The sequence below is a fragment of the Spodoptera frugiperda genome, chromosome 15 (assembly GCF_023101765.2).
Source record: "Spodoptera frugiperda isolate SF20-4 chromosome 15, AGI-APGP_CSIRO_Sfru_2.0, whole genome shotgun sequence".
NCBI lineage: Eukaryota > Metazoa > Arthropoda > Insecta > Lepidoptera > Noctuidae > Spodoptera > Spodoptera frugiperda.
In genome coordinates, this window is record NC_064226.1 from 11382358 (window position 1) to 11404520 (window position 22163).

At 36.8% G+C, this 22163-nt stretch overlaps 2 protein-coding genes across 18 annotated transcripts in view; one reads left to right on the plus strand and one right to left on the minus strand.

Moving 5' to 3' along the window:
- The first annotated feature begins 192 nt into the window (after positions 1-192).
- On the plus strand, positions 193-2606 carry LOC118275048 (FAST kinase domain-containing protein 3, mitochondrial-like). Its single transcript, XM_035592895.2, has one exon. It carries the CDS (start codon positions 298-300, stop codon positions 2242-2244), a length of 1947 nt encoding a protein of 648 aa, XP_035448788.2. The 5' UTR covers positions 193-297; the 3' UTR covers positions 2245-2606.
- Positions 2607-3314: 708 nt separating this feature from the next.
- The window catches only part of LOC118274591 (solute carrier family 12 member 6), a 511128-nt gene continuing 492279 nt past the window's right edge, over positions 3315-22163 (minus strand). For 10 of the 17 annotated variants that reach the window (XM_050698911.1, XM_050698908.1, XM_050698909.1 and 7 more), the window contains 19 exons: positions 19336-19593; positions 17922-18107; positions 15650-15885; positions 14736-14889; positions 14366-14552; positions 13913-14069; positions 13613-13825; positions 13267-13446; positions 13048-13167; positions 12615-12808; positions 12152-12320; positions 11639-11831; positions 11030-11245; positions 10773-10880; positions 10576-10626; positions 9449-9589; positions 8162-8328; positions 7880-8019; positions 3315-7531 (listed from right to left, as the gene is read on the minus strand). In XM_050698911.1, the coding sequence (XP_050554868.1) occupies positions 7440-7531; positions 7880-8019; positions 8162-8328; positions 9449-9589; positions 10576-10626; positions 10773-10880; positions 11030-11245; positions 11639-11831; positions 12152-12320; positions 12615-12808; positions 13048-13167; positions 13267-13446; positions 13613-13825; positions 13913-14069; positions 14366-14552; positions 14736-14889; positions 15650-15885; positions 17922-18107; positions 19336-19593 (3162 nt within the window). In that variant the 3' untranslated portion in view covers positions 3315-7439. The remainder of the gene's footprint in view (positions 7532-7879; positions 8020-8161; positions 8329-9448; positions 9590-10575; positions 10627-10772; positions 10881-11029; positions 11246-11638; positions 11832-12151; positions 12321-12614; positions 12809-13047; positions 13168-13266; positions 13447-13612; positions 13826-13912; positions 14070-14365; positions 14553-14735; positions 14890-15649; positions 15886-17921; positions 18108-19335; positions 19594-22163) is intronic. The other 7 variants (XM_050698913.1, XM_050698924.1, XM_050698922.1 and 4 more) reach the window with 3 other exon arrangements.

Genomic DNA, 22163 nt, shown 5'->3' on the forward strand with positions numbered 1-22163 from the left:
TAGGTAAAAATGTTGCCATTAGTTAAAGAAAATTCACGTAGTAATTAGTAAGTTTTTAAATTACAATTTATTACAAATATGTGGTCATTTTATTTAAAATTTAATTTATTGGGTATATCTGACTTAATATAGCTTTATATTTCAGGGTTTGGTTATTATTTAGTAACTGTTAATAGGGTAACACGGTAACATTCATTTGAATTCAATGTCAAAGTTGTCAAAAATGTGATCGTAAAAGTTGAAGATTTTACTTTGTTTGTTTTCATTATTTTACGACGTATTTGTTTATGTTATAAAATGTCATTGGTTTTGAGAAGAACGTATTTAAAAGCTAAAAATAATATCCTGTCTCCTGGTACCGGAAATATTTCAGTGTCTGGTCAGTTACAAACTTTTGTGGCTCGAACGTTCAGTGAAGACAAATCTGGCAATAATCCACAATTTAGCAGTAGCACTATTTTAATTGAAAATGGATTTAACGTACAAGAACTTCCAGTGGCTATCAAGAAATTGCGAAATCTCGCTGATATCGACGATAAGCCAAACGAAGAACAAGCAGCTAGTGCACAAGACACTCTGAGCTATCAGCTGATTCAAGAAGAATTCAAACAATGTCTGGATCTTCGCGATGTGTTTTCTTTACTCTCAAAGTGTACCAAAATTACACCAAACATTGCATTAGGAGCCATTGAAAGAATATACGACATTGAGAAAAATCCAAACTCACTTAGCCTAGATCCTAAAATAATGCAAATTAATTTAGCAAAAGGTGCCATTTTAGATAAACTTCTGAAGGTTGTTATGAAAACTGAAGACACATGCACAATACTGGAGATACTGAACACTGTTTCATCATTCATGGAGCCTTTCAAGTACAAATTCCATGATGAGCTACTTCTTCGTGTTATTGACAACAAGTTAAGTATTGATCAGTTATGTGAATTTATAAACTTTTTAATAAAAAATAAAAATGATATAAAGTACTCTGAAACCATTGACAAACTGTGGGTTGGATTTGTTGCAAAAGAAAAAGAAATAGATGAGAATAATATAGTACAGGTGTTTGGCATCCTACATGGTTTAAAAGTCAGCAAAAGAATAATATTGACATTACTGGAGCAAAAATTATGTGATTTGTGGTTTAAAATTAAAGTGCCTGTCATGCAAGACATATTGACCTCTTTTGTAATGGAAAAATATTTATCGGTGCAATCATTTGGTGTTGTTGGCAGCTGGCTCTGTGCCAATATACATGCTTTGGATGAAGATTCCTTGTTGGATATTATTTCTAAGTTGACTAGACTGAAATATACTGATGACAAAATTGAGAAGGCTGTCGAGAAGTACATGAGGTTTAGAGGCGATAAGGTAGAGAGCCATGTCCTCATTGTAGGACTTTTGAACTTTTGTATGCAGTTCCAAATTTATAACAAACAGATTTTGAATTCTTGCTGTGATTATTTTTTGAGTAATTGGCATGTTGTGCCACCTAGTTTCCTCAAATCTTTCATATATCCTTTTGGATATTTACAATATGATCCTGTAAATAATACAGAATTTTGGAAGCTTGTAGATGAAATCATGAATGAAAACTTCGATAAAATGACCAGCTGTGATCTTAGTTCGATAATATTATCATCAATTTACTTAGGTAAGTACCCCTCTGCTTTAGTCCGAAGAATGTTAAGTCCAGAGTATCTGGCTAAAGTAAAAAATGCTGATATGTGGAAGAGGTTTTATTTGATAGACACTGCAATGACTTTAGAATGTGAGAAGTATTTAGGTCCTCTTTTACCAAAGGACCAATGGTCCAAGCCAATCACTCAAGACTTTAGGGTTAAAAATATTTTGGAAAAAATTATGGATGTTCTTGTGAATGTAGCAGGAGGTCAAGATAAATTATCAGTAGCTGTGTCTATACCATACTTACCGTCCGATGAAACATATTTACTGGATGTCATGTTGCACTCCGCTGGGCTGGGTAGTAAAACTTTTAACTGGAAATCGAAAACAGTTCGGAATGCTAATATTGCTATATTAATACATTTGCCTGACCATTATTGCTCCAACAATGAACATCTGATTGGTCCTCAAGTAATGAAAAAGAGGCATCTCAAAATTTTAGGAATGAAAGTTGTGAGCTTGAAGTATTCTTTACTAAGTCAGTTCTACACTACTTACAATAAGAATGGCTTGACGGAATACCTTCTTGAAAGTATTAACAATGCAGAACAATGTATGTAGGCAGACAACACTAAAATAATTTTTGGTATTGGGAGCAGATATATTTCAATTTTTAGAATAAATTTTATGTTTATAAAACAAAAATTTACGAATGTACATAGTTACTAAGAAACATAGTTCAAATACATTAATTATTTTTCTAGTCTTAAGGCTGCAATATTAATATGGGGTATGCCAAATTAATGTAATCTTGTACCTTAAATAAAAATTAGGTGGTGATATTTATAAACAGAATAAAAAATATTTTAGTAGTATTGTTTTATTTATTGTATATTAACAATAGATTAGTAAGTTGCTGTAATTTTTGAGGTAATATGTCATCATTGTAAATTGTGAGGAATAATAAAGATTTTTACACAAAACCATTTCTTTTTATTCTGAGAGTACATCCAGCTAGTAGTTTAATTTTCACTTATATTATTTACTATCTACGGCCAGCGGCCTCGTCCGCGTAGGCCACTTTTTTACCACGGTATAAAAGGGGCATACGTATTATTGTAGATAATAATCTAGTTACCTACCCCTGTTTCATTTTTCATCCCGATCCCTTCAGCCGTTTTGATGAGAGGGAGTAACAAACATACAAACTTTCGCATTTATAATATTAATAGGCTGGAGTGGGCCTATTAATATGTATAATATTAAACATAACTGGTGGAGGATAGCTGGTGTTGCGGAAGTTCTGACGGTTGCCGGGGCTGCGGCTCGAAGAATAGGAGTAGAAATGGGTGGCTTTGTGACCCAAGGTGGGCGAGGTAATTGGATGATCCCCCCTCAAAAATGTTTAAAAACTTTTTTATTTACAGTTGTTCCATTGACATACACATTGCATATAGGGTCGGAACAATTTCAATAATATTGTGTATCACACAATTTAGTCATTTCGTGTGGGAATCGAATCCGCAACATGTTGCACTGTAGCCAGTTGCCCAGTTACTTGAATCAGGCATCGAACCTGGCACTTATAGCAGCTGGAAGCAGTGCAAGAAAATATGTAAAAAAATAAGACATAGGTACCTAGGTATAACGTATCAGCTTGTGTGAGGAAAGGGAAAATAAATGAAGCGACATTTTATTAGTTTATTTTATTATACTCGTAACATCTTTTTCTTATAATTACTCACTGACTAACTTTCTAGAATTATTATTTGAATATTTTAATAATTTCTTAAACAACTTTTACACTTCGAAATATTTTTCTATGAAAAACTCGTTCCAGATCAAAATACATAATATTTATAAGTTAAATAGCATACCGCCCGGCGATCACTATCTAAATACTTTCGTTATTGCTCAATATCTTGAGATTTAGCGTGATGTAGGCTATCTTTGTTCGCTTTATAGTTTCACAAGACCAAGAATAGTTTTCAAGTAGATCCAATAATAGACAATCTAGTTACATTTCTGGCTGTTAGACATAGGCTTTATAAAATACAATTTTCAAAATATCTTCAAAGTAGAGACAGCCTTGTTAGTTACACTTCATTATGTAGTTTGTAATTCGCAATAAGATAGTACAGATACTTATGAGACAGAATATCTACGAGTCGTACTCAAGGCATAGATGGGGAATGATATCTCAGGGCTGTGTTAGGTTACGCGGATAAAGGTGCATCTACACATCAGTGAAATCACAGATAGAATATGGCGTTGAACGTTATCCACGTTATCTCCCATTGTTATTCATAGCCAGAAATGACTACACTATAATTTTATAGCCATAATGGTGTATCACAGCAACTCTAGCTTGAATATTAAATTGTAAAGAATGTGTTTACGCTGACTCACAGCCTAAAATCTAAAATAGGTAATTTAATAGTTTTACATCATAATTATTTGATACTCGTAAAGTACAGCCACAGGCGTATTCAGTGGTGCTGTCATTAACACTCCTGCAAGTGAATACGTCGGTGGCTGTACGGCTAATAATTTTTAATGATTTTTATTATTATTATTAAGCTAAAATGTAACGACTGAAATTACGAACACGATTTTTAATCTATCCCGAGTAGGTTACTATGTAGGTGTGCATGTTGTTGAAATACAACTATGATAGTAAACGTGACATTTCTAACACATAAGTAATGTATCTTCGAAAGCTATTTTAATATAATTATGACACACGTTACTGATAGTTCATCAAGAGAATATTTTGTAGGAATTCTAAAATGTAAGTAATTGATGACTTACGCTATAGATTCGCCACCGTGTCATTTACTCTCTGAAATAATGATGTTTGGCACATGTATGACGTTATCGTGGGCATCAAACATTAACTAGAGTTCTACTTAATAATTTGAACTATCTACAATGTTGTTATCAAGTAAGATTAAGTATGTAGGAGCGAAGCACCTTGTCACCGGTGTGGACTCGTTCCTGTGGTGCTCGAATACCAAGACCAAGGTGTATCCCAGGTGTCAGCTCGTCCGTCGGTCAACGCGCTCCACGTCGCCTTTCTTTTACACATAGGTACGTCTGTACCTATTGTCATTTGGTATGAATTAGCTGTCTAATATAACCGTCAATTAACTAAATAAAATGTTCTTAAAGAACACAAATACTTTTGTTAATATCCAATTTGAAGACTGACTTAGACGTAATAAATGCCTACTTTATAATTTAGATAATATATAATTCAATAAATTTCCTTTTAAATAAATTATCGTCCATTACCTATTAATAGGCATGAATAGTTTTATAATGTAGATAATATATTTCTTCTATGTGAAAGGAAGATATGTGATCACTATTTCATTACGCCTGTGTAGGTACAATCACTAAGTGATAACCACGTTCACAAAATCATAACGAGAGATGTACTATCACGAAAGATGTCGAACATGGGGTTACAGATAATTATATAATTTAGAATGATTTATACTTAATCTTATTAAGTGAGTTATATATTTTTTGTTAAAATATCGCTATGCTTCCATGTGGTAAATAAAGTGGCGGCCGCGAGCTCGTCTGGTTGCTAGGCGACCGAGTGTTCAGTTACTGCTCACTGGTATCTCGATAAACGGGTAGTCGACAGTCGATTCATAGAATAACTAACATCTACGTACTTAATTTATTATTATGGCATCTACAACCATGACAAAAAGGAATTCTTAAATGCCTTCGAATTAATTCCTACTTTGTTCGTAACGCGAGGAGCGCGAACATTAAATGACGTTAATTGTATTTGTGAGTACGAGTTACGAAAATGTTAAACTATTTTTTATTTGAGGAAATCTTAAAAATATCAACTCTCGTACAAAATTCGAGTTGACGCTATCGTAAAATCTTAGGACATTAGTAAGGTAATTGATATTTTTTTTAAAACAACATTTACAGTTAAGTTCTTTATGAACATCGAAGGAATGCTAACAATCGAGTGGGAAACTTAATACATAAATAGTTTTGTGAAACAAAGAGAGTAGAGTAAACTAACTATCGTCTACAAAGTTTTGTTAGTTACTTCATTAAATGTTTATAACTGTAAATGTTTCGTAAATATTTATGAAAGTTCATAAACACAGTTATCATTGAGAAGATGGTAGCTCACTTATGGACTAGGATATTTTACAACACCGATTCCTATTTGGCAGTTATCTAACACTCTTTATACGAATAAGAAATAGTTCCTTAACTAGAGTGGTGTAACGGTAAATCAAAATTGACAAGTTTTCATCATACGTACGCGCGCATCTGAGTACCAAGCTGTAGTCTGTTTCAGATGTTTTCATTCAAAACGAATAAATAACAAGATCTATTAACTTTACGGTTACACCTAAATAAGCCATATTACTTTCAAATATTTTATTTCGAAACAAAACGAATGTTTTACTTTTTCTTTGAAAGCTTTGCATCTCTTTATAGCTCATCTTTTCGTTCGACGACAAGAGTGGTTTGCGAAAATATAGCTCTGTACTTTTGTAATGTCAATGACCCCATCGGCGTCGTCGACTACTTTAAGCGTTTACTTTTAACTTTCAAAGTTTTAGTTTTATTTGGTTTAATGACGCATGTCGTTTAAGGCAGCCTAATCGACGAAAACAATAGCACGAGCGATTGAAGGCAACTACATACAAATATATGTAAAAGGAATGTACATTCTGCTGAACGATGACTACTACAGGATAGTCTGTATATTACCGCTACCACTTAAATAAAACTAAAACAATAAAACTTTATATAAACGATCACAGTAAGAAATCATCTACCTACGCGAATGTGCGCAATAAGTTTTCAAGTTATTTTCTAAGTTACTTGCGAGAGATCGCGTTTAACTATTAAATCTTCACGCTAATACTAAAATACGAATAGTTAATAGTTACCTAGGTGTCCCTCAGCGCGTCCTGTTGCTGATCTATCTATTCATTTATACTCGAGGGGTTCTCCGGTTGAGTTCACTTAATGACTTCTTTATTTTTGGTATAACGAATTGTGTATGTATTAGATAAAACTAATATCAAAAAGTGACTAGAAATGATGTTCAAATGAAAATTTATAGAAATCTATGTATGTGTGGATAGCGACAGTTGGAAATGGTACCTTCCTGCGTCAGTCCCACGGTTAGTTTTAAGTTGAGCAGATGTAAATCTTAAAACAGAATAATATTTACAAAATACAATTTCATATAGTTAAAAATCTTCATGATTTCAAGAAATGTATACTCTTACAAAGTATATCTATGTCGTGATAACAACCATAGAAAATAAAATAACGTACAAAAATGATACAAATTAACCTACAACTGTTGACGTCTGCACAGTAAAGTAAAACTATATGGCATGTTGGTAAACAAGAGACCACTCGGGTGCTTAAAGTAACTCTTAGCTAGTCTATATAATAACAAAACAACGAACTTAGAGCTAACGTCCGACAGATAAGGCTTCTCGTTAGATACATACGTCATATCCATAAATATCTATACAACAGTGAATAAATTTCAAAACAACATCACTCTAAACAGCAAATTCAACAAAACGTATCGTAGAATTAAGCTAACATTTACAAGTAAAACGAACGCCGAATACAATCATCGTAAGAAAATACATACAATATTTATGAACGAACCGGAACGCGACGGTCGTGTCGGCAGTCTTAGAGATGCGCGGGTTAAGTCTTTCGATCGACGAGACTCGAGCCCGACCGATCGGAACGTTCCAAACCATAGCACTAACAGTTAGGAGAGAAGCACTCCCGCGCGTTCACGAGTAGATCGTGATCACCTCGCGGCCGCCGCCGCGCACCATCAGCACCTTCTCCAGCCCCTCCGTCAGGACCTCCAGGAACTCCATGTCTGCATACAAACGTCATATCTTAGCATATGCCGTTTATTAGGTTCGTCGTAGCGAGTGCTACAACCGCGTAGCGCTTGCTACGCATTTCCTATCGTAGCCAATACACTAGTATATTTCACATACACAAAATCTTTTTAATATTACATACCAAGATGCGCCCCGTCACCCTAATTTATATTATATGTGTATTCAACACAAATGACTCGAATGTCGTAATATACTTAAACAGATTCAAAGTACAATTAATACTTCGTAGTACTTGCTACGCCAAATAAACAGGGTAAATTAAGCAAGGATTTTTAATTTTCCTGTCTCTACTTTAGTTGTATAGTAGTAAGTATAGTTACAGTTGGACTCCCGGTCGATGTTGGTGTCGCGGGGCGGGCCGGGCAGGTTGAGGATGACGAGCTGCGCGTCGTGGGAGCGCGACACGATCACCTCATTGAGCTTCACCGCCGTGTGCATGCGTCGCACCGTGCCCTCGTCACTGATACATGGAATTTTATTATTGTCTTGACGTCTTTCTTCATTACAAAATATAGCTTCATTATTGAATTCAAATATTTTTAGCTGACTAGTTTTTGCTTTATCTGTATTAAAGTAAAGTAGTAATGCAAAGTTTTACTCACGGCGTAATGTCGGAGAGGTTGGGCTTGGGCTTGACGTCGCCGTTGGCGGGCTGGTCCTTGTGCTTGTTGTCGTCGGGGGGCGGGCTGGCGTCCTCGCACTGCGACCGTTCATCGGGCGAGTCCCACATTGAATCGATTATGTGCAACAAACTACTTCGAAAGTCGTCCTATTAACCCCAATTTGTGTATTCCATTTCCAAATTGAATTTTGAACCGCGATTTGTTTGTTTGTTTGTGTTGCACATGACGGATTCAAGGCGAATGAAACACGGGATGTCATATATTATTTTAATTGTTAAACGATAACTCACTACTGACATTCAAACATCCAACCTCTTAACTAATGTGGACAACGAAACAAACTAAAGTGAACAAATCAACGTGAATGAACTCATCGCAAACATATGACCACCGTGTGTAAATTCGCTAGGACTCGCTGGTGACGTAATGATAGAGGGGGCGAACATGAGTAACTTAAAATAAATTATAAGTAACAATGGTTGATCATGGTTTGCAGTGCATAGAAACACTAGCTTGTATGTACCACACAATTGTACTGGCGGAAGCCTCAACATCTTACTTACAATCGAGGAACGAATTCCTACGTAAAACAAATTCTAAAGTAAAAGGTTTTGTTCAAAGTAAAATGTTTAGGCTACCGGTAAAACTCGCCTTGTACCTGTCAATAAGATTGTATACCAAGACAAGTTACACACAATAATAATATGACCGTATGTATGTATGTATGTTCATAATTTCTTGAGACAAAAAGGGTTGATGGTAATGAGAATGAGATTTTGTAACAAATTATGTACAAGTCATGAAGTGTGGGCTAGCTGAGAAAATAAGAAGCTTGTTCATGTTAATGTATTTTAACGTCATTATTTTTACTTTAAATCATTGTTTCAATTTCAGCAAGTATTCTTTGGACTATCAAAAGTTTATTTTAATTCTTTAAATATTTTTTCAATGTAAATTAGAATCTATCATTGTATAAAGAATTTAATAGAAATTTAAGTTTCAGTGGTACATTCAGTTTTAAAAAGCACTCATTGTTTTAGCATCATCAAAAGGGGTTATCTAAGTGCAGGAAAACAGGAACACCATAAATATCTCTACCAGTCTAAAGCAACCGTCATATTGTTTTCTATGTGTCTCATTCAAGTTCACTTTCTCATTGAGGTTGATTTTCTCATACAAATCAATATTCTTATTAATATAAGTGTTTTCTTTTAAACCAGTACAGATATAGTCGTGTATTGTAGTACGTGCAGGAGTTATATTCACCTTGTCATCCTTGTCTTTGTCCTCAGTATCAGCGAGTGGAGGTGATGGTGCATCAGTTGGAGCTTCATCACCAGGTTCCGCGAATCGAACCTTGCTAGCAGTCTTCACGTCAGCGTGGTGATGATCCACAATGGCTTGCACCTGTTTACACAATGTTGGCATTAGTTTTGTATTTAAATCTAACGTATTTGGTACTTGTTAGGAATGATTGAGATGTAGCTCTGTCGTGACATGGTGGTGTAGACTGTTAATTTTATTTTAGACTGTGATGAAATATTTTAGACCATTGTCTTATTATTATTCAGTACAGTCAACTATGAACAAGATACTAAACGAATATACAAATACATACGTTTAATTATTAAACGATTCAAATTCAACTGTAACATAATCGTACAAATCGTTAAAATTCAAGATGGTGAACCTATGGAGACCACTTGTAGGGAGTATTGTCATAATTTTGTGAGAATTAGATTGGAGGCATACAATAAAGATAGAAGATTTTTTGAACACAACAGATGTTCTTTTAATACCTTAAATTTTAATATATCTCTAATAAACAAACATTAGCTAAAATATCACACCAAGAAATTTAAAGATTTGGTCAACATCAAATAATGTAATGAAATGTAAATCGAAGGGGTCCCATGCCGTTAGTTATAGACATCGAGAGTAAAAGGTAAAGTTGAGGTGTTAAGAGTAATAAAGAAGTAGAATAGAATGTAAGTGCAAACAGTGAGAATACAGCAAAAGGAGTTAAGTGAGAAGTGAAGAACATTTATATGAAGGAATGATCTAAACATCAAAAGCAAACATTTTAGTAGTAGATAGCCAAATTCATTGAGTACTGAATTGGTGGAGATGTGATGATAGAAATGTACATTGAGATGAAGTAGTGAACGTGGAAGATCTTAGCTATTAGGAGGACAACATTTAATCTAATGAATTTAAATATACACCAAGAATTTAAAGCTAAAAATAAAAATCATCTACACATTGCTTGGACCAAAGTAATAAGTAATTAGTGTAGACTTGAAAATGCGGGAGCTATCAACGTTTAGCTATCAACAAAATGCTCTTAAAGAAAATAAGTGGACTCGAATCAGGGGTTAATATATCCACTTTACCAAAGGCAACTTCTCCTCAGCGTTTTCACGATAATCCACGAAATTTTGCATCTGTATATAGGCGACAGACAAACATGTTAGTTCTAGGTCAGAGTAGAGTTATTAATATACAAAGCTTTGTACAACATAGTCAACAATTATTTGAGAACATTGTTATTATATTTCATTGTTAGGTAATGTGTGGTCGTTGAACTCACCATGCCCATGGTTTCCTTCTTGTTCAGTCGCAGCTCGCGTAGCATCTGGTTACGTTGTTCCATCATCAGGGTCCGCTCGTACGTGTACGCAGATATGTCACTGTCCGTCTGGAATTATATTTACATACAGACTTAGTTACATTCCATTTTTAATGCTTTCTTTCTAAATGCATACATATTTTGTATCAGACCTTGTGCAGGCACGATTTATATAATAAATGGCTTATCCAAAGCAAACTAGTCAATGTTCTACTAACCATTTCCACAACCTCCACTTCAGCTTCAAGTCGCAGTTGGTAAAGGAACATCTTCAAGTCTTTCTTCATCTGGATGGAGTTGTCCTCCATCTGCGCGACGGTGAAGATGCGCATCTTGCAGTTCTTCCAGGTGCGGTGCTGCTTCAGCAGGAACGGGAGCAACATCAACATGCCGCCGTCGTGCACGATCCACCAGATGTCGATATTGCCGGATACCTGAGCAGTTCATTTTGAAATTAGCAATTTGTTTTTTTTTTCTTTTCTTTTAAAAAAAACGTTGCCCCACATTAGGATTTTCTCCTGTGTCGTGGGTGCGTTTACAAACATACAAGTTCACATACACATGACACCCAGACCCGATATATCAATTTGTGGATCACACAAAGAGTTGCTCCGTGTGGGAATCGAACCCGCTACCCGTTGCGCGGCAGCCAGTTGCCCATCCACCGTACCAACCGTGCAGTCAAAGATTGGAATGACGTTTGGAATGATTTTTTTATAAGATATGCTGTCATTTGTCAATTAGTTTTTATAAATACTATATTATCCTTTCTTCACTGTGTATCTTCACCAACATGACATTGAATATTATAGAAATCATTAGAGTACCTTCTCAGTGGAGTCAGGGAAGAAATTGATTCCTTTGGGTACAAGCATGGCCATGCGTGCGGCGGCGACAGCGCGCACGGTGTGTAGGAAGTGTTGCCAGCGCGGCTCGGGCCGCTCGGCCGCGCGCCAGCCGTACGGCCAGCCCACGATCACTGTGTTAGGCTTCAAACCACCTAAACCAGTCGTTTGTACCCTGAAAATTAATTTGATAAAGTTGTACTGAATCATTACTTATATCTATACTTACTAATATTATAAAGCTAAAGAGTTTTTTTGATTGTTTGTTTGTTTTAACACGCTAATCTCAGGAACTACTGGTCCGATTTGAATAATTCTTTTTGTGTTGGATAGCGCATTTATCAAGGAAGGTTATAGGCTATAAATCATCATGCTAAGATCAATAGGAACCCGAGTAGAGCGAGTGAAACCGCGCGGAAGTAGCTAGTGGATAATAAGATTTGTCATCCAATTACATCCTTTATGGCGATATAAATAAATTATAATATTGCTTACAGATGGCTCAATCCATCAGCGACATCGGGTGCCACGAGGACATCGACGAAGCCCTTGACCTTCTCCTCATCCATGCAGCGGCGGAGGTTGTGTCGAGCTGAGGCCGCGTCGCCAGCACGTCGAGGGAAGTCTCCGCCCAACACTGATACGCATACCGTTAAACCCTTGCCTGGAAGACAAATAGAGAGGTATTAGAGATTTTATTAGTTTAGATGTTGATGTACCTATTGTATTAAAACAGTCGTTACCATGGAGGTGGGTAAAATATAGTGCTAGCTTTCTACACTCAGCTTTGTTCTCATGCAAGAGGTACATTGCGTAAAATACGTTTGATAGTTCATCGTAAATAGACTGATAGACAGATACGATAGGCAATAAGGCTTAATTTTATAAAATAAGGATTACTGACTTAATAAGACTTTGTTAAGTAGCTTTCCCATTACTTTAAAATGAAATGTCTCACCAGCTTTCAGTTGACTGGCAAAGGCAAGCATCTTTCGATAGGTTGGCATCAGTTCATTGTTCAGTTTAGCGAGCACCAGAACTTGGGGACGCCAGTTCTTGGTGTGAGGAGGTCCTTGTTCCAGACGGAGCAGCGAGTACCGAGCAGCTGACAAAGCCAGACCACGGAGACCATCTCCCCACTCTTTCTCAGCGCTGAAAGTGTGATATTGAATAATTATGAGCAATGTGACTAGAATTTAAAACTTAAAAGAAACAAAATTTGCTACATTTTTTGACAAAATGATGGTCGGCTTGCTTTTAGCAGCATTATTCTAAAAACATGAAGTATCACGATTATAAGATTCAGAAATTCTAAAGCTTGGTTACATTTTTTAAGTGAGAAATTAATAGAAACGGTAATATATTTTGTATAACATGGATTGAACACTTACCCGCGGTATTCAATGTACTTATAGATGAGGCCAGCCATGCCCATGGCGATTAGAGCATAGAACCAAGAGGTCATGAACATGATGGAGATACAAAGCGTCAGTCCGGCCAACGAGAGAGACCTGGAACCAACGTATAACATTAATATTTCACATCTCCCAAGAAAAACAATTGATTTGCTTCGTTTGCTTATGAAGATCATGGAATAGATAGCTTCTTACCAGTGGTAGTACTTGAACCGAGGTCGCCAGTTGGGAGTCTTAAGGAGAGTCTGCAGAGCGCAGGCAAGGTTCACGAAGCCGTAGCACATGAGGAAGAACATGGACAGTAGAGGAGCCAAGATGTCGACGTTGCCCAGAAGGATACCACATTGGCAGATCACCATCGTTAGAAGCAGGGCCCTGGAAATACAAAGAAGAGATTTGATAACACTTTCTTATTTTAAATCTTTAAGCATACTTGTTTGGATTATAATATAATCAGAGAGAATAGTGTTTCATACTTTCGTTGAATTTAACCAGCTCATATAAGAGGTTCTAAGGCAAGATGTTTTCAGCTTCGCTTTACCTTGTTGGTTCACCCCGGCTGGATGAGACGGCAAAAGGTGCCAAGAACGGAATAATTTCATCCTTAGCAATAGCTTGTAGTAGTCGTGGGGCTCCGGTGAGGGATTGCAGACCAGCTCCCAGGGTCGACAGGAAGGAACCAATCAATATCACCCATTGGTTCGGCCACGCCATGTTTGCCACCACGAGTTTTCCACCGATAGATTGACCAAACCTGGAAGAAAGAATAAATTATTTTGTATAATGTAAAGTGTTGGAGAAATATCTTGCTTATTGAAATGATTCTAGAAGAATCTCTTACTTGTCTCGGAGGAGCAGGTTGTCAACAGTGCCAGCGAACAGAAGTACGCAGGACAGGTAAACGGTGGAAGTGGTCAGGATAGCGCAGATCGTTCCAATAGGGATACTCTTTTGAGCGTCAGCCAAGTCACCCGAACGGTTAGAACCAGCCATAATACCTGTTGGAAATAGTCACTGATTATTGAGAGAAAGGTCTTATCGTCCTGGTGAGCAGAAAATTGCAATCAAGTAGTAGTCTTACTGTGTAATTTCTTATGCTAATACGTAAAAAAAATAGTGACGTCACTACGTTAATCTTTACACAAACATGGTAGAGCCATTTGATTCGAATGGACATTTTAGTCAGTCTTCGTTTCCGTATGTGATTCGAATGGATGTTACATAAAAAGCCTAAATAGCAAGATTCATTCAACGTATAATCTTATGACAGCAGTATGTAATCCTCTTTTCTTACCAGTTACGGAGGGGAAGAAGATTCCGATCAGGATGGTAAAGGTCGTAGTAAGATCAGCATAAACTTGGTTGTAAGTTGGTCTCTCCATCTGCTCGATGTCCTCAGGTTCCTTGCCGTAAGCGATGTATTGGCCGAGTTGAAGGAACGAGTCTTGAAGGTTGTCGAAGAAAACTCCGCTTTTCAAGCCCTAGAAGGTATAAAGGTTTGTTTTATGCAAAAGTTTTTGCGTTTATATAGTGTTATATTTTTTTTTTGTGTTATTTAAATCATATACAGGTTAGGTCAGGTCAGATGTGTGTATGTCTTGCCTATTGCAAGACATATGGACATATAATGTAATATCATTCCAAGCAAAATATACGTGTCTTACCTTGATGCCTTGTACGATAGAGACGTTGTGTGCCAGGTAGTAAGGGTCGCAGGTGTCGTTGTGGCAGAACAACTGGTGCAGCGGCGCTCCGACCGTCTTCGTGCAGTTGTTGATGTCAATGTCCTTCAGTAAACGTTTACCCAGCACACACATTCTATAATAGAAATATTTAGAATAACAATCTATACATATTTAATGTTAAACTGGTTAAAGCCACAATAAGATCTCACTAAATTTAATTCTACTTTTCGCAGATTACAACTAAACCCAACACAAAAAGTCATAATTTCTAGAAACAAGGCATTTGCTTTTTTATGTCGCCTTAAATTCTTGTAAAATCGTAATTACGCGATAAAATAAAATGGTTCACACAAAAACTCAAGCAAAAACTCCTCGTTTTTGGCGACGCTAACAAGATTGATGGTGGCGAGCCTAATCATACTTTAAAACTTTTTTAGCTACAAAATGTTGTAAAAGCTGGGTGATGTTATCTCTGAAATTCAGTATCTCATGTGTGCCATTAAGGGCCTAATGACTGCGACTATCTCAGTCACGACTTTACTCCGTACACTTCGAGTTAATGCGATGGTGCTCATGTTTCTGTACTGAATTGCTAACTTTTGCTCGTTATGTGAAAACATTAATTTAGTTAGCACTGGACTTAATTGTTATTGTACTGGACAATCTATTCTTATTGTTGTTAACAATATACTTATACGAGTACGTTGTACAACCAATAAAGAAAGATATGGTCACAGAGTCATGTAACAATGAAACTAACGACAACGGCTATTAGTTAAAAATATGTATGCTAGTTAAACCTATTTGTGTTGACCTAAGTTTGAATTCGAAGAGTCTAAATGACATTTTGTAAAACAAATATATACATGCAAAGAAAGAACAGGAATACTCACTGCAGCTTATCATTTCCGTTGAAGTTGACGAAGATACCGACGTAGACCGCAGTGATGGAGAGGATCACGCAGGCCAGGGCGACGGTGGCGAACTTGTTGACGAACTTCACGCCCACAAATACGACCATGCCCATGATCAGCAGTAACCCCGTGCCGTACACTCGGAAGTTGTTGTACATTGCTTCGGGATCCTTCGTGAAGTCCCCGAAGATCGACATCCACGGCGCCATGTATGTCTGTCAAGGAGATGGGGATTGTGTTATGTAAGCAAGGAGATGGAAATGTAGTCTATGTCGCAGTCACGATAAGGGTGAGATTAGTTAGGCACGCAGTAACGTCTAGTGATATACTTCTATTCTTGGTATACTTGCTTATAACGTGTGTACAAAAGAAAATATTGAATGTAATTATTATTTGTTAAAACGGTGAGATAATAAGTCACAATTATGTCACCAAAGTCAATTATCAATACAAAAAAAGCTATAATTACAAAGTAAATTACCTACTCAAAAACCTTGGAAATCACACATCTGTAACTAAATGCAAGGTTTTATTGCTATTACTTATGCTATTCAATGTCTGCTGTAATTATAAATTATGATTAGAGCTCTCGGGCTTCCACGGACGTAGTCATGCGTGTTATTAACCGCAAGCAGAATGCAAACGATGCGCTTAATCATGTAAAAGAGTAATTAGTGGGCTGATGCATATTAACTTTGTATCATTCAGCGGCAGACAGCTTAATGCGCAGATAAATCTACATACTGTTATGACATGAAATACATTCCTATTGATCGTGATAATTGAGAAAAACATAATGACATTTAGGTACTGAGTGGGCGGGAAACGATGCATTTTAATACTAGTTACTTTCCAAATTATGTTGTAAAATATCAAGATGGGGTAAGCCTTTGTCTAAAGCTTGGTCATCGTGTTAAACTCTAATCTCAGTGAATACAACGGCACAAGACTTTTCTCGATTTGGCAACCGATCTGAGACTTTGCATTCAGTCAACACAATACCGGTAATTATGGAAAATTAACTTTATACCTATACTAACATAGTTCTTTTTACTTTTAACTCTATCAACTAACAAACATCTCACAAGTGTATATTCATATGAGAACATAAGGTAAACAAGAGACAATAAGGGCCCGTGTTCTGTATACCAAATTGCTTAGCAACAACCAGCTGTAATTAGCTAACTAATGACATCTCTCAGTTTTAGGAAAGTGGAAATATTCCTTATTCTGATTATATCTCATTATATTGTCGTTAGAGGAAGGAAGTATGTATGTTCTTGCTTATCTGTATTGTATATCATTAGTATTGGTGCTATTTCTAAAGAAGACCGTAATTATTTTGTTTTTATAGCATTCTAGTCTGACAATAACAACCTTAAAAACAATAAACTATAGATAAACTTAACAGCTTCCAACCGGTCTACCTGGAAGTCTTTGGGAGAGGACTATGTTAAGCAGAGGACATCTTATGGCTGATATGATGATAACGAAACAGCTGCATAGATATACCTACCATATGTGAATAAGTAACATAATATGTACTTTCATTTGACTTTAACATTATGCGATTTACATTATTTCACGTTAAATTTCCGCTAACATTTTCTGAGAATAAAAATAGTCGTATGAAAGTGTCACAATTTACGCCAGAATCTAGACGTTAAAATTACTGACAAGATAGATCTGCCAAGTTCTCATGTACCCAATATTAATAATACTGGCAGTAGGGTCGGCTTTAAAGTTGACCGCAGCGCGGTGTCAAGCTTGAGTCCCAGAGACCGAAACGACGTACGATGGAACAACCCTACCGGCCCTATGTATTTACTTCAACATAGCATATACAGCCCTCTATTGTTGTTCACCCACAACTATCGTTTCATAGATGTCTCCACTAGTGCTATAAAATTTAATTATGTTTTGCTGAATTACTGTACTGTGTAGGCGAATCTAACGAATGTGTACTGCATAACAAAATTGTAAAATCATGTTGGAAATATTATTCAATTCTGGACGTGGCTTACGTGACTAACTGGGAAGCGGTTTTGTATTTCAACTGAGGTAACGTCATTGAAGATGAGAGGTACTACCTAATTGCTCCGTCGATCCTATGGTCACTAGTCACTAGTGCAGATACGTAGCAAGCTAATTCAGGTATGTGTGTGGTATGAACATAAAAATATTTTGTAGTGCTGCAGTATTAACATGAAAACTTGATTGCTCCACTGAGTTACTAGGATAAGGTACTTACCAGAACGATCTCAACAGCTCCGACGATGTACATGGCGGCTGCTAGCGTGGTGCCGGTGTAGAACAACATGCCGACCGCGCCGCCGCACTCGGGGCCCAGCGCGCGCCCTATCATGAAGTACGACCCGCCCGCCGGCACCACGCCATTCGTCGCGATCGCAGACATCGAGATAGCAGTTAACATTGTCTGTGAAAACAAAAAACAACATCAAAATTGGTAAAAGTGTTTTTAGATGGTTTTCTTCAACGATCAACATCTTCAAAACAACTTTCTTCACGTTATACAAACCCCTAAATCTCTCGAATTCTCTCAAGACACAAACCTTTTTTAACATTTCAGACACAACATGTAACCTTTGCCATATTATCTAATATATAAAATAAAGAGAAGAGGGTTGCCAAGGGACTGGACAACGACTCATAACATAAAAGTCACAATAAAGGTCAGACGGTCTATCCAATAGCCGCAGTTAGTTTAGATTTTATCAAACATAACATCAATAATAACAGACTAGTTAGTCTGGCCAAATAATCCAGTTAGTGACTAGAAGATTTAATAAGCCGTCGGCAAGTTCAATTAGATAAGTTGAAGGATCGACCATTATTAGATGCGGCAGCACTGTAGCTTTAGGCATGAAACTCGGACAGACCCGGGGGAAATTCTACGCAACAATAACGTAATCAGAAGCAAATATAAGGCTGCGCTGGGAATACAATGCGGACGATGAGTTATTTTCATTCTCGTATTTTTGTTTCGTGGCAGGTACAGCGATAAGTACGAACAAGCAATTGTTTTTGTTCCCACTCTATTTTGACACAGAAGTATATTATGGTCGTTGTGGTTCGTGCGTCATCGCCCCCTGCTTCGACGAATATGAATAGCTCCATGCGTAGGTAATTTTATTCAAAATAGGTACCTCAACCACGGTCTTGTTCGGGGAGCGCTGATTATATTATATATTGCGTTGTTATTTACTTAAAATACGAGCGACACAAAAATAGATGTTTATTGTTACACGATTATTTACAGAAGGGTTGATTTGGACCTCTATTCTGTAGAATTCGTACGAGTAGAGAAAATTCCAAGCCTGTAGCTAGGCGAGAGATATTATGATCAATTATACGTTGAAATAATTTCTAATGCGTCATCTCGGTAATAATAAAACTAGTTCGGAGAGACGTAGGCTGACAGTTCCCGGGAAAAATATGGATACTTAGCAGTATTCAAGAGAGATTAATGGTAGTTGGAAAATTTCACAAATCATGAAGTACTTAGAGTGAGTATCTTTGGATACGTCTACAAAAAATATCACGGCCTATAGAATTTCTCACAACTTTGGTTTCGTGGGTAGCATATTGGAGTCGTATTTTTACTTTGCATATTGAAACATATTTTTAAACAAAACTAGACTCACCGTACAGCAGCAAACGAGAACAATCAGGAATCCTTGAATAGCACCAGCAGTTCCAACAACCCACGTCAGACGGATGAAGAGGATCACACCGAAGATGTTTTGGATGCAAGGGAGGTAGACACCGATGAGGGTGCCCATGCGAGCTGGTGGTGCCGGCTTGACGTCGGGGTCCGCGGCTGAAGCCGTGGGGATCGTGTTGGAGTAGTTCGCCAACGAGCTGAGGAACGTCGCCGCTCGAGGCCTGTCCTCCAACTCTTCCTGTTGGTCAAAAGAAGATGGTGATTGATATGTGCTTACTATAAAGAAGTAAGAAATTATTGCGGGTAAATATTTTTTATTAACAGAGAAATATGAAAATTCGAGCATTATGTAAGACCGCGTGTGTTAGTAACCCCGCCCATGTATTTTCGTCAGGTTAAAAGGTTTATGTTGGGAAAAGAAAAAGAGATCTACGTGTTTGAAGCTTATCAATATATCATCACTCTTAGAATATTTAATAATGTATTTTTTAATGGATAAGTTTCGATAGACGCCTTAATAGTTAACATACATTGTGTAAACTCATATTTAATATCCAAACAAAGTTAGCTACCCGTAGTTAGGGTTACATAAACATTTTTAAGGGTAATAAACTAAAATTAAGTCCAGGATAAGCCACGTTTACGACTTTAAAACAAATACATGTGTAATTAACTATGTTAATCTTGTTCTCGCTGAATATTAACGTCCAAAATGATAAAGTTTTAGTATATTGTCATACTTATGTAACCTAGGTTATACAAGCAAGCAAAACATATATAAAGTATGAATACCGCATTACATTATCCTGTACCTAATAATGGTGAGACATTCGATTTCGTATTCTCTTTAACGTTAGCTTCGGTATGCGAGACACCTAGTACCGAATATGTATCCAAATCACGTAGGAGACTTGAAATATGTTTAACTTCATACGTAAAAATGAGGCTGTGGATCCCCACGGGTAAGTTTGCGCAGTCTGCCTAACCGAAGGTTATGTAATCATCGGCTGCCACGCGCCTATCCTGCTATCGTTATCTCGAAAGCGGTTGTGATAAAGTTAGAAACTGACGTCTTCATGATACCGCCCTTGTTGAAGCTGAGTTCTTTGTTAATTCCGTTATGATAAGCATCAACATTATGTAAAGTCTTTTGTGGTATAGCTGTACATATTGTAACATCTTTCCAATCTAAAACAACATCACCCGAATACGTATCATGATATCAAAAGATTTTGCGTCTTCACTTACAAATAATGTTGTCCAAAGCGAATGTAAATGTTTAATGTGCAATTCAACGCTACAAGCAATATTAAATTCTGTTTACAACAACGATCAAATAATTCAGACTGGATATTTTTTAATATTACGACTAAACTGGAATGCTTTTGTTTTCATTTATTGTGCGAGTGTAAAATTCATTAGAGATACATAAAAGTTGAAAGTGCTCGCGATATTCGTACGGGATGGGATTAAAATTGTTATATACAGCGGGGTTTTTAATTTCACATGTGTAATACGATATAGTGTTGAGAGTGGGGTGTTGGAGGCGAGACTCGAGTGCCGAGTTTGTGTAACTCGAGTCGGCGCGTTCGTCTCTGAAAGCTCGTATTTTATTTACGCGCCATTAGCATCACATCGATGTGCGCCGCTCGCCGGTAACGTCGTTTCTCCCATACCTAGGGCTTTACCGTCACTTGCGCGGAATGTGGTGCCCCCAGCGCCCTCTAAAGAATGTAGGTACGAGTAAATCAGAATTTCCCCAGTACATAGTTGTTAAAGAATGAATCACCCGAGTTTATTTGAAATGGGTTTCGGATATGTTCCACCGATGCAGGATTACGTTGTTTTCGTTTGAATTCACACCTATACGCTTCGTGTTTGTTCCTTTATGTGATGCAATTTTCTTTTGAATACTAGACTACGAAGGTATTATAGTGTATAAAATAAATATGTTTGCACCATATTAAAGTTAAATCATCCAATATATTCCATCGCAGTAATCTCTATAATCAATTATCCCCTGAAAGACCAACGCGAGGAGCAAATCTTTTAAATACCAATGATGACCCTTAACGTCGTGTTGTAAATAATGTTGGGCAATAAAATAAAGGCACACAACACAAGCAATTTATCAGGCCCGCTCTTTTCCTATTTGTTTTCATTTGTTCCGTCGCCATTATTCGGCACTTTATTTGGTATCCGGATGGCTGTCCGTTGGAATCGCAAGCGTAATGAAGTTCTTTGTTCATCCACAGTAGATTGTGAGGTTTTACGAAGTCAGCTCGAGAGCGTGGCCCTTGTCATAATATTAACGTTCACCGACGATGACGCTCATTCACTCGCTTCTGTTGGAGCTTTTGTATTTTGTTACGTTATTTAATTAATCACAAGTCTGCCTTTCAAATCAGTTATGAAAGTCAGTTTAAAATGTGAGTAGTCTGAAATATTACTCGATTCATACGCTGTTTTGACTAAAAGAAAAACATTTGGGTGATATTTCTTTGTAAATGTGACCAATGCGCCAGAAACAGAGGTAACTGTTATCCTGTTATTTATTTCCTTGGCTTACAAAATGGCGGTGTTTGTCGCTCGTATAGATCCAGTAGGATCTTTGTTGTTTTCATTGATCCAGTAGATTCTGGCAACGGGTATTACTTAGTAAATACTTTCTGAAATCACCCAACTATAACAAAATAACAGTATTTTCTTCAAATTAGTTTTTGAAAATATAGAACAAATGATAAATTTATCCTTTTAACATTACCCAGCAGTATTTTATATTAAAATATACATAGTTACTATTGTACA

Coding starts and splice junctions, on each gene's coding strand:
- LOC118275048 (XM_035592895.2), top strand. CDS start 298: ATGTCATTGGTTTTGAGAAGAACGTATTTAAAAGCTAAAAATAATATC.